Source organism: Salmo salar, chromosome 25, assembly GCF_965601325.2.
Source record: "Salmo salar chromosome 25, fSalSal1, whole genome shotgun sequence".
In the NCBI taxonomy this organism is placed as follows: Eukaryota; Metazoa; Chordata; class Actinopteri; order Salmoniformes; family Salmonidae; genus Salmo; species Salmo salar.
Window position 1 is genome coordinate 28,381,773 of NC_138315.1, and position 13,605 is coordinate 28,395,377.

The 13,605-nt window shown below is 43.7% G+C and overlaps 1 protein-coding gene across 2 annotated transcripts in view; it reads left to right on the top strand.

The window, feature by feature from the left end:
- Positions 1–13,605, top strand: part of LOC106586465 (protein ITPRID2) — a 61,825-nt gene that overhangs the window by 26,529 nt on the left and 21,691 nt on the right. The window contains exons 4-5 of one of the 2 annotated variants that reach the window (XM_014173814.3): positions 2,367–2,416; positions 4,971–5,024. In XM_014173814.3, coding sequence (XP_014029289.1) covers positions 2,367–2,416; positions 4,971–5,024 — 104 coding nt within the window. Of the gene's footprint in view, positions 1–2,366; positions 2,417–2,619; positions 2,867–4,970; positions 5,025–13,605 lie in introns of those variants that run through there. The other variant, XM_082969079.1, reaches the window with a different exon arrangement.

Below are 13,605 nucleotides of genomic sequence, written 5' to 3' on the forward strand. Positions count from 1 at the left end.
GTTAAATACCAATGGTGCACAGTTCTCAAAAGTGTTACTTGTAAATTGTAAATAGCATGTTAACATTGTCATAACATTGGCTCAATTACAATACCTAATGTGGTTAATGAGTCGAAGTGTATTTGTAAATGTATACTTGAAACACATTATAAATACACTTTTTTTGCAAAGTAAATATAGGAATTCTAATCACAATACAATTTTAGTATATTTCTAATTTATGAGCAATATACATAAAATGTACTTAATGTGCATTCAAAGAATATTTGTTTTCCTCATCTGATATACTAAGAAAATACTTAAGTACATAAGTCCCAATTTATATAATTTAATATATTTAATATACTTAAGCGCTAATAAAATACAAATCAAATTGACATTAAATGTATTTAAAATTGTTACAATTTGATATTAAATATACTTAAAATATGAAGTATGATTTAAGTATATATATATTTTTTTTTAATTCCCCGCTTGAGTTTGCCTGCGTGACAGGTTAAATGGCTCCCGGAAGAATTTCCTTGTTTACTAATAGTCTGGGTCATGTTGATTAGGGTTCATCGCTGTACTTCAGTGCACAAGTTAAACAAGCATTACTATGGAACTTAGAATCATTTATTCAGTCAAATATTGTAGTTGGTTGAAAATCCCCCACGAACCTACGTACATGAGTAAGACAGAGTGAGATAGTGGGAGAGAGCAAACAGAAAATCACATGATGTTGATTGAGGGTTTTACGCAATGTCAATAATGTCCTTTTATGAAATCTTCATTATGGCAGGGCGCTGGTATAGGCCTACAGACAGCTGTTCCAAGTTTAGTTAACCTAGATGTTACATGAACAATTCCAAGTTTAGTTAACCTAGATGTTACATGAACAATTAGCATATAGACTTGAGTTGGTCTGACTGACTCGTTATAGAAGTACAGTAAGATTTGAATACAGTAGGTCACATCAGAAAGCATAGGTCTGGGATAGTGACCATATGGAATTTGATCTATTGACAGAGAGGTGAGGTAGAGACCTAGGAGCCAGCTAGAGCAGGGTTAGGGATGTTATGTAACGTGCTACCTTAGACTAGAGCAGGGCTCTCCAACCCTGTTCCTGGAGAGATACCGTCCTGTAGGTTTTCACTCAAACCCTAATCTAGCGCGCCTGATTCTAATAATTAGCTGGTTGATAAACTGACTCAGGTTAGTTACAACTGGGGTTGGATTTGAAAACCTACAGGAGTGGAGCTCTCCAGGAACAGGGTTGGAGAGCCCTGCTCTAGTCTAAGGGCAAACAATAGCAATGTAGCACATGTTATTTTTATATATTCTTTTATTTCACCTTTATTTAACCTGGTAGGCTAGTTGAGAACAAGTTCTCATTTACAACTGCGACCTGGCCAAGATAAAGCAAAACAGTGCGACACAAACAACACAGAGTTTAGTTACACATGGAATAAACAAACGTACAGTCAATAACACAATAGAAAAAAAATCGATATACAGCGTGTGCAAATGAGGTAAGATTAGGGAGGTAAGGCAATAAATAGGCCGTAGTGGCGAAATAATTACAATTTAGCAATTAAACACTGGTGTGATAGATGTGCAGAAGATGAATGTGCAAGTAGAGATACTAGGGTGCAAATGAGCAAAAAAATAAATAACAATATGGGAATGAGGTAGTTGGATGGGCTATTTACAGATGGGCTATGTACAGGTGCAATGATCTGTGAGCTGCTCTGACAGCTGATGCTTTGAAGTTAGTGAGGGAGATATGAGTCTCTAGCTTCAGTGATTTTTGCAATTCGTTCCAGTCATTGGCAGCGCAGAACTGGAAGGAAAGGCGGCCAAAGGAGGAATTGGCTTTGGGGGTGACCAGTGAGATATACCTGCTGGAGCGCGTGCTACGGGTTGGTGCTGCTATGGTGACCAGTGAGCTGAGATAAGGCGGGGCTTTACCTAGCAAAGACTTAAAGATGACCTGGAGCCAGTGGGTTTGGCGACGAATATGAAGCGAGGGCCAGCCAACGAGAGCATTGTTCTGTGTGTGGGATCTTTATGTCAAACAAGATTTGCATGATACAGTCACTATAGTACTATTGTACAGTAGTATTGGCTGATATGTGGGTAGTTGACAAAAAGATGAAATGGTTGTAGTGTTTGTATGGGTCTTCCTGTGTGAGGAAATGAGCCAGCACAGTGTTCGGCGGACTCTAGAGACCAGGGGTGTTGAACTTATTTAGCCCCGGGGGACGCATTCAGTCTTCTGTATGAATATAGGTCCATTATTTATACACAGTTTCAATTAGGTTTTGGTCATTTTTAAGTATGTTGAGTTTGTTCCTGCCTAATGGTGTATGTGTCTCTCTTCACAGGACTCCTCTTGGGGCCTCTCTGGATGAACAGAGCAGCACTCAGTCCAAGGGTGAATTCCCCTCTACTATAACATAAGTCCTATTCTATAAAACTAACTCTCATATGGAAAAAGATCATGTGGAGGGGTGTGTTTGTGTGTGTGTGTGTGTGTGTGTGTGTGTGTGTGTGTGTGTGCGCCAAGGGGGTGTTTGGAGTATTTCGCAACTGTCTCACCACACCCCACCTTGGAGCCCTAGTGTACTTTGGAGCCCTAGTGTACTTTGGAGCGTACTAGCCAGCTTCTGTACTCATACACCCACACTCACTCCAGTTACCAGTTGGTAGCTTTGTAAAACTGTTATTGTGCTTCTAAATCGAAGTAAGAAACAGACTCAGGCATGATACAAGTATCCTGAGCTAAAAGGAATAACATTTGGATTCCCTGTATTTGCCTTGTCTTCCTGGTAATGCAAACTACATGGGCTGCTGGTGCCCTTTGATCAATGGCTATCTACAGTAGGTAAGATTACCAAGCAACCAGCTAGGAAAGTATTTGACGGTAAATATTTGTCTTGGTTTGAAGCATTTGTCTGTAGTAGACTGTTCAAAATGCGTTCGGTCAATCATGCAAAACGTTTTTTACAGGCACGTGCCAAGGTTTTTATTTGAATGTTTATGTAGTCTACTGTAGGGTATACAATGCATTCAGAAAGTTTTCAGACCCCTATACCTTTTCCATGTTTTGTTACATTACAGCCTTATTCTAAAATTGATGAAATTGTTTTTTACCCCTCATCACCCAATACCCCATGATGACAAAGCAAAGATTATTATTTTTTGCACAAAAAAAATTAAATATGACATTTACATAAGTATTCAGACCCTTTACTTAGTACTTTGTTGAAGCACCTTTGGCAGTGATTACAGCCTCCAGTCTTCTTGGGTATGACGCTACAAGCTTGGCAAAACTGTATTTGCTGAGTTTCTCCCATTCTTCTCTGCATATCCTCTCAATCTCTGTCAGGTTGAATGGGGAGCGTCGCTGCACAGCTATTTTCAAGTCCGGACTCTGGCTGGGCCACTCAAGGACATTCAGAGACTTGTCCCGAAGCCACTACTGCGTTGTGTTGGCTGTGGGCTTTGGGTCATTGTCCAGTTGGAAGGTGAACCTTTGCCCCAGTCTGAGGTCCTGAGCGCTCTGGAGCAGATTTTCATCAAGGATCTCTCTGTACTTTGCTCCGTTCATCTTTCCCTTGATGCTGACCAGTCTCCCAGTCCCTACCGCTGAAAAACATCTGCACTGCATGATGCTGCCACCACCATGCTTCACCGTAGGGATGGTGCCAAGTTTCTTCCGGACGTGACGCTTGGCATTCAGGCCAGAGAATCTTGTTTCCGAATGGTCTGAGAGTCATTAGGTGCCTTTTGGCAAACTCCAAGTGTGCTGCCATGTGCCTTTTTACTGAGGAGTGGCTTCCATCTGGCCACTCTATCATAAAGGCCTGATTGGTGGAGTGCTGCAGAGATGGTTGTCCTTCTGGAAGGTTCTCCCATCTCCACAGAGCAACTCTGGAGCTCTGTCAGAGTGATCATTGGGTTCTTGGTCACCTCCCTGACCAAGGCCCTTCTCCCCCAATTGCTCAGTTTGGCCAGGCAGCCAACTCTAGGAAGAGTGTTGGTGGTTCCAAACTTCTTCCATTTAAGAATGATGGAGGCCACTGTATTCTTGGGGAACTTCAATACTGCAGAAATATTTTGGTACCCTTCCCCATATCTGTGCCTCGACACAATCCTGTCTCGGAGCTCTACGGACAATTTCTTTTGACCTCATGGCTTGGTTTTTGCTCTGCCTTGCACTGTCAACTGTGGGACCTTACATAGACAGGTGTGTGCCTTTCCAAATCATGTCCAATGAATTTAATTTACCACAGGTGGACTCCAAGTTGTAGAAACATCTCAAGTATGATCAATGGAAACCGGATGCTCCAGAGCTCAATTTCGAGTCATATAGCAAAGGGTCTGAATACTTATGTAAATAAGTATTTTTTATTTTTTATTTTTAATACATTTTCAAAAATGTCTAAAAACATGTTTTCGCTAAGGTACTGCAGCCCAGTGCTAGAGGCGTCACTACAGACCCTGGTTCGATTCCAGGCTGTATCTCAACCGGCCGTGATTGGGAGTCCCATAGGGCGGCGCACAATTGGCCCAGCGTCGTTAGGGTTTTGCCGGGGTAGACCGTCATTGTAAATTAGAATTTGTTCTGAACTGACTTGCCTAGTTAAATAAAACAAACACTTCTGTCTACGTGCTTAACCCGCTAGAGCTGATGTCCTGCGGAAATCTAAGTAGCATAATAAATAATAACATCAAAATCCGTCTGTTTATGCTAGAGATACAGTATGTTTTTTGCATGGGCTCAATGTACCGCATCAGCCGGTGTCAGTCTTCCACATTTGCAGCGGAAGGTTGCAGACCTACAGTAGTGTTTGTCAGAACATCGCTAAAATTGGTCTTCTAAGGAAAAAATCTGTTGCGTTTGAATGGTTTGGCCTACAAACTAATATGACCCCTCTATGGAAGATAACACTCACGAACACGATTTAACTAACTGTACTTTACAGGAGTGCTTAAGAATGGCTGCAGCTTTGAAGACTACTTTTCTCTGGGAGCTGAGGGTAAGTGACAAGATGTGTTTGGGGGGAGGGGGGTGTGTGTGTGTGGGGGGGGGGGGTCACTAGAGCAATACAATCTAGGACAGGGATGGGCAACTGGAGGGCCCTGTCTGCTGCATAAAAAAAATATTTAAAAAGAAGAAAAAAAACATAAATTGAGGGGGAACTCAGTCTGGGTCTCAATTTACTGTTGAGAGTTAGATTAGTAGAATACACCAGGTGCAATTTCCAAATGTGGTTGTGCATCTGCAGTTTTTTTCTGTTATGTCAGTCACTGATAGTCACTCAATATACCCATGTAAATTATTCTAGCCAGCTATCAAAACTTGTAGTAATCATGGTCCAATTACCGAACGGGGGGGGGGGGGGGGCCCAAATTTGTTCTCTACGCTGTCAAAGGTGGGTCGCTAAAATGTTTTGCTCGCAAGTTGCCAATCCCTGATCTAGGACCACACTACTTCTGTGGCAGTTTCAGTTGTTAATGAGGCTTCTAGAGAGACTAGGGTTCAATGTCAAATTGCACCCTATTCCCTATATAGTGCACTACTTTAGGCTGGGCCCTGGTTAAAAGTAGTGCGCTATATAGGGAATAGGGTACAATTTCAGAGACAGAAAATCTGTGTGGCCAAACAATTAAGAGCTAGAAGCTTCTCATTGTAGGAGTGCTTGGCTCATTTTTAGTTTTTACGAAAGCTCCAGAAAGGTACACCCTGCTGTTGCTGTTCTTACGAGCGGACATAATACTAAATCATTTGGTGGGTGCTTATAAACTCAGAAAAAAAAGAAACGTCCCGTTTTCAGGACCCTGTCTTTCAAAGATCATTCGTAAAAATCCAAGTAACTTCACAGATCTTCATTGTAAAGGGTGGTTTTAACGCTGTTTCACATGCTTGCTCAATGAACCATAAACAATTAATGAACATGCACCTGTGGAACGGTCGTTAAGACAATAAAAGCTTACAGACAGTAATTAAGGTCACAGTTATGAAAACTAAGGACACTAAAGAGGCCTTTCTACTGACTCTGAAAAATACCAAAAGAAAGATGCCCAGGTTCCCTGCTCATCTGCGAGAATGTGCCATAGGCATGCTGCAAGGAGGCATGAGGACTGCAGATGTGGCCAGTGCAATACATTTCAATGTCCGTACTGTGAGACTCCTAAGACAGCGCTACGGGGAGACAGGATGAACAGCTGATCATCCTCGCAGTGGCAGACCACGTGTAACAACACCTGCACAGGATCGGTACATCTGAACATCACACCTGCAGGACAGGTACAGGATGGAAACAACAACAGCCGGAGTTACACCAGGAACGCACAATCCCTCCATCAGTGCTCAGACTGCCCACAGTAGGCTGAGAGGCCTGTTGTAAGGCAGGTCCTCACCAGACATCACCGGCAACAACGTCGCCCATGCGCACAAGCCCACCGTCGCTGGACCAGACAGGACTGGCAAAAAGTGCTCTTCACTGACGAGTCGCGGATTTGTCTCACCGGGGGTGATGGCCGGATTCGTGTTTATCGTTGAAGGAATGAGCGTTACACCGAGGCCTGTACTCTGAAGCGGGATCGATTTGGAGGTGGAGGGTCCGTCATGGTCTGGGGCGGTGTGTCACAGCATCATCGGACTGAGCTTGTTGTCATTGCAGGCAATCTCAACGCTGTGCGTTACAGGGAAGACATCCTCCTCCCTCATGTGGTTCCCTTCCTGCAGGCTCATCCTGACATGACCCTCCAGCATAACAATGCACCAGCCATACTGCTCGTTCTGTGCGTGATTTCCTGCAAGACAGGAATGTCAGTGTTCTGCCATGGCCAGCGAAGAGCCCGGATCTCAATCCCGTTGAGCACATCTGGGACCTGTTAGATCGGAGGGTGAGGGCTAGGGCCATTCCCCCCAGAAATGTCCGGGAACTTGCAGGTGCCTTGGTGGAAGAGCGGGGTAACATATCACAGCAAGAACTGGCAAATCTGGTGCAGTCCATGAGGAGATGATGCACTGCATTACTCCATGCAGCTGGTGGCCACACCAGATACTGACTGTTACTTTTGATTTTGACCCCCCCCCCCTTTGTTCAGGGACACATCATTCAATTTCTGTTAGTCACATGTCAGTGGAACTTGTTCAGTTTGTCTCAGTTGTTGAATGTTATGTTCATACAAATATTTACACATGTTAAGTTTGCTGAAAATAAACGCAGTTGAAAGTGAGAGGACGTTTCTTTTCTTGCTAAGTTTATTTGTCCTAATTTCACACGTATTAATACGCATGTGTGAATTGGAATTTTTTTATTTATTTTTTGCTTATCCTAACTCTCCGAGACACCCTCGGAGAGTGGGGTCACGGCCAGGGTCACTATTATCCAGCGCTCCTGGAGCAATTAGGGTTAAGTGCCTTGCTCAAGGGCACATCAACAGATTTGTTTCATCTTATGAACATGCGCACACACACAAACAGGTTTCCCAGTTCAAAAGGAAAGGTGACGAGCAGTGTGTGTGTGTGTGTGTGATTAGATGGCATACAGTTGAAGTCGGAAGTTTACATACACTTAGGTTGGAGTCATTAAAACTTGTTTTTCAACCACTCCACAAATTTCTTGTTAACAAACAATAGTTTTGGCAAGTCGGTTAGGACATCTACTTTGTGCAAGACACAAGTCATTTTTCCAGCAATTGTTTACAGACAGATTATTTCATTTATAATTCACTGTATCGCAATTCCAGTGGGTCAGAAGTTTACATACACTAAGTTGACTGTGCCTTTAAACAGCTTGGAAAATTCCAGAAAATGATGTCATGGCTTTAGAAGCTTCTGATAGGCTAATTGACATCATTTGAGTCAATTGGAGGTGTACCTATGGATGTATTTCAAGGCTTACCTTCAAACTCAGTGCCTCTTTGCTTGACATCATGGGAAAATCAAAAGAAATCAGCCAAGACCTCAGAAATAAATTGTAGACTTCCACAAGTCTAGTTCATCCTTGGGAGCAATTTCCAAATGCCTGAAGCTACCACGTGCATCTGTACAAACAATAGTACGCAAGTATAAACACCATGGGACCACACAGCCGTCATACCGCTCAGGAAGGAGAAGCGTACTGTCTACTAGAGATGAACGTACTTTGGTGTGAAAAGTGCAAATCAATCCCAGAACAACAGCAAAGGACCTTGTGAAGATGCTAGAGGAAACAGGTACAAAAGTATCTATATCCACAGTAAAACGAGTCCTATATCAACATACCCTGAAAGGCCACTCAGCAAGGAAGAAGCCACTGCTCCAAAACCGCCATAAAAAATCCAGACTACGGTTTGCAACTGCACATGGGGACAAAGATTGTACTTTTTGGAGAAATGTCCTCTGGTCTGATGCAACAAAAATAGAACTGTTTGGCCATAATGACCATCATTATGTTTGGAGGAAAAGGGGGGAGGCTTGCAAGCCGAAGAACACCATCCCAACCGTGAAGCACGGGGGTGGCGGCAGCATGTTGTGGGGGTGCTTTGCTGCAGGAGGGACTGGTGCACTTCACAAAATAGATGGCATCATGAGGAAAGAAAATTGTGGATATATTGAAGCAACATCTCAAGACATCAGTCAAGAAGTTAAATCTTGGTCTCAAATGGGTCTTCCAAGTGGACAATGACCCCAAGCATACTTCCAAAGTTGTGGCAAAATGGCTTAAGGACAACAAAGTCAAGGTATTGGAGTGGCCATCACAAAGCCCTGACCTCAATCCCATAGAACATTTGTGGGCAGAACTGAAAAAGCATGTGCGAGCAAGGAGGCCTACAAACCTGACTCAGTTACACCAGCTCTGTTAGGAGGAATGGGCCAAAATTCACCCAACTTATATCAATTTGTAAGTCGCTCTGGATAAGAGCGTCTGCTAAATGACGTAAATGTAAATGTTATTGTGGGAAGTTTGGAAGGCTATCTGAAACATTTGGCCCAAGTTAAACAATTTAAAGGCAATGCTACCAAATACTAATTGAGTGTATGTAAACTTCTGACCCACTGGGAATGTGATGAAAGAAATAAAAGCTGAAATACATTTTTCTCTCTACTATTATTCTGACATTTCACATTCTTAAAATAAAGTGGTTATCCTAACTGACCTAAGACAGGGAATTTTTACTCTGATTAAATGTCAGGATTTGTGAAAAATTGAGTTTAAATGTATTTGGCTAAGGTGTATGAAAACTTCCGACTGTATCTATCTCAGTTCTCCCTCTGAGTGACCTGCCTGTTGGTAGAGGAAGAGAGGAGGATAAATAATGAAAGGGATTTATCTGTATATCTAGATGGGAACATACATTAACTTTAATGTCCTCTGGCACTGCTCTGTAGCTAGTCTCTACTAGCCCCTCTAAAACACTCCCTCTTCTCAAGGCCCATTTTATTTAATTTAATTAGGGAAGTCAGTTAAGAACAAATTCTTATTTACAATGACGGCCTACCAAAAGGCAAAGGGCCTCCTGCGGGGAAAGGGGCTGGGATTAAAAATAAAAAAATATAGGACAAAACATACATCACGACAAGAGAGACGACACAACACTACATAAAGAGAGACCTAAGACGACAACATAGCAAGGCAGCAACACAACATGACGACAACATGGTAGCAGCACAAAACATGGTACAAACATTATTGGGTACAGACAACTGTACAAAGGGCAAGAAGGTAGAGACAATAATACATCACGCAAAGCAGCCACGACTTTCAGTAAGAGTGTCCATGATTGAGTCTTTGAATGAAGAGATTGAGATAAAACTGTTCAGTTTGAGTGTTTGTTGCAGCTCGTTCCAGTTGCTAGCTGCAACGAACTGAGAAGACGAGTGACACATGCCATACTGTATGACCATAGCAAAGGTCCTGTTGTGTTTCACTTGCAGACCTGGGTTTAAATGGTATTTTAAATCGTTGAAATATTTGTTGCATTTGCTTTAGCCAGCCTGGCATGCCAGATGACAATAGGTAAGTAAAGAAATAAAAACAACAGTAAAAAGACAGTGAAAAATAACAGTAGCGAGGCTAAATACAGGCACTGGTTAGTCGGGCTGATTTAAGGTAGTATGTACATGTAAATATGGTTAAAGTGACTATGCATATATGATAAACAGAAAGTAGCAGTAGTGTAGTACACAATGCAAATAGTCCGGGTAGCCATTTGATTACCTGTTCAGGAGTCTTATGGCTTGGGGGTAAAAACTGTTGAGAAGCCTTTTTGTCCTAGACTTGGCACTCCGGTACCACTTGCCATGCGGTAGTAGAGAGAACAGTCTATGACTGGGGTCTTTGACAATTGTTAGGGCCTTCCTCTGACACTGCCTGGTGTAGAGGTCCTGGATGGCAGGCAGCTTAGCCCCAGTGATGTACTGGGCCGTACGCACTACCCTCTGTAGTGCTTTGAGGTCGGAGGCTGAGCAATTGCCGTACCAGGCAGTGATGCAACCAGTCAGGATGCTCTCGATGTAGCAGCTGTAGAACCTTTTGAGGATCTGAGGACCCATGCCAAATCTTTTTAGTTCCCTGAGGGGGAATATGCTTGGTGTGTTTGGACCATTCTAGTTTGTTGATGTGGACACCAAGGAACTTGAAGCTCTCAACCTGCTCCACTACAGCCCCGTCGATGAGAACATACAACAATTTCAACAATTTTACTGAGTTACAGTTCATATAAGGAAATCAGTATATTGAAATAAAGTAGGCTGAAAACTATGGATTTCGCATTACTGGGCAGGAGCGCAGCCATTTGTGGGCCTGTGAGGGCATAGGCCCACCCAATCAGAATGTGTTTTTCCCCCACAAAGGGACTTTATTACAGACAGAAATACTCCTCAGTTTCATCAGCTGTCCGGGAGGCTGGTCGCAGACGATTCCTCAAGTGAAGAAGCCCGGATGTGGAGGTCCTAGGCTGGACTGGTTACACGTGGCCTGTGATTGTGAGGCCGGTTGGACGCACTGCCAAATGCTCTAAAATGACATTGGAGGCTTATGGCAGAGAAATTAACATTACATTCTCTGGCAACAGCTCTGTTGGACAATTGCATGCTCCCTCAAAACTTGAAACATCTGTGGCATTGTGTTGTGTGGCAAAACTGCACATTTTAGAGTGGCCTTTTATTGTCCCCAGCACAAGCTGTCATGCTGTTTAATCAGCTTATTGATATGCCACACCTGTCAGGTGGATGGATTATCTTGGAAAAGAAGAAATGCTCACCAACGGATGTAAACCAATTTGTGCACAACATTTTAGAGAAATACTATTTTTGTGCATATGGAACATTTCTGGTATCTTTTATTTCAGCTCATGAAAAATGGGACTAACACTTTAAATGTTGGTTGCATTGCTCCAGGTGAGCTCAATCAAGGCCAACTAAAGTATTTGAAATGATTTTGCCCAGGTTGTTCATAGGAAGTGTGTTAAGGTATTCGTTATTTTGAAATGTCAATAATATCAGAGGGTAGTTACTTGCATACTTGCTAAATAGGTCGGAGGCTGAGCAAAACAATAAATGTCCTCTCACTGTCAACTGCGTTTATTTTCAGCAAACTTAACATGTGTAAATATTCAACAACTGAGACATAAACTGAACAAGTTCCACAGACATGTGACTAACAGAAATGAAATAATGTGTCCCTGAACGAAGGGGGGATCAAAAGTAACACAGTATCTGGTGTGGCCACCAGCTGCATTAAGTACTGCAGTGCATCTCCCCCTCATGAACTGCACCAGATTTGCCAGTTCTTGCTGTGAGATGTTACCCCACTCTTCCACCAAGGTACCTGCAAGTTCCCGGACATTTCTGGGGGGAATGGCCCGAGCCCTTACCCTCCGATCTAACAGGTCCCAGACGTGCTCAACGGGATTGAGATCCGGGCTCTTCGCCGGCCATGGCAGAACACTGATATTCCGGTCTTGCAGGAAATCACGCACAGAACGAGCAGTATGGCTGGTGGCATTGTCATGCTGGAGGGTCATGTCGGGATGAGCCTGCAGGAAGGGTACCACATGAGGGAGGAGGATGTCTTCCCTGTAACGCGCAGCGTTGAGATTGCCTGCAATGACAACAAGCTCAGTCCGATGATGCTGTGACACACCGCCCCAGACTCTGACGGACCCTCCACCTCCAAATCGATCCCGCTCCAGAGTACAGGCCTCGGTGTAACGCTCATTCCTTCGACGATAAACGCGAATCTGACCATCACCCCTGGGTGAGACAAAACCGCGACTCGTCAGTGAAGAGCACTTTTTGCCAGTCCTGTCTGGTCCAGCGACGGTGGGTTTGTGCCCATAGGCGACGTTGTTGCCGGTGATGTCTGGTGAGGACCTGCCTTATAACAGGCCTACAAGCCCTCAGTCCAGCCTCTCTCAGCCTATTGCGGACAGTCTGAGCACTGATGGAGGGATTGTGCGTTCCTGGTGTAACTCCGGCAGTTGTTGTTGTTGCCATCCAGTACCTGTCCCGTAATACCGATCCTGTGCAGGTGTTACACATGGTCTGCCACTGCGAGGATGATCAGCTGTCCGTCCTGTCTCCCTGTAGCGCTGTCTTAGGAGTCTCACAGTACAGACATTGCAATTTATTGCCCTGGCCACATCTGCAGTCCTCATGTCTCCTTGCAACATGCCTAAGGCACGTTCACGCAGATGAGCAGGGACCCTGGGCCTCTGTCTTTGGGGGTTTTCAGAGTCAGTAGAAAGGCCTCTTTAGTGTCTTAAGTTTTCATAACTGTGACCTTAATTGCCAACTGTTTGTAAGCTGTTATTGTCTTAACGACCGTTCCACAGATGCATGTTCATTAATTGTTTATGGTTCATTGAACAAGCATGGGAAACAGTGTTTAACCCTTTACAATGAGGTTCTGTGAAGTTATTTGGATTTTTACGAATTATCTTTGAAGGACAGGGTCCTGAAAAAGGGACATTTTTTTGTTGTTGCTGAGTTTACCATCAGACCTGTATGGAATGGCTTTGAGGTTTATTGTTGGTAGTGCATGGTTGGTGCTGTCAAAGCTGTAACTAAACTACATGTTTCTCATTCTTCTACTCAGCTCAACAGCTGTAGTGATGCATGCTCCCTGATGTGCTACTGTATGTTGTTGGTCTCTGAGAGATGGGGTCAGTCAGATTTTGTACTGCATGGTTGCACTCCACACATTACTATTGTGTTTGTGCAGACCAGGGACAGTGGGTGGTAGCTAGTGTGTTGTGCTAAGGTTGGCTCCTGTTAAGGTCTGCTCTGACTTGTCTCAGGATGATTCCCAAATGGCACCCTGTTCCCTATAAAGTACACTACTTTTGACCAGAGCCAATTTGGGTATTATGGTGTTATTTGGGACATACCCATACATTGAAGCAAAGCAAGGGGCCGTAGTTAAACCTGAGATCAGTGTTCCATTGTGTCCATGTCGTAACGCCCCATGATTTAGTCAATCTTACTCAATCTCCGGCCTAGCGGATCTACAAGGTACAAGTCTCAACAGACACCTGTATGAGGGCCCTTCACCCTTCTGGCTCCGATCCACTCCATCAGGGAGTGGCAATGATGTGGATAGATGGATGCATGTAGAAAAACAT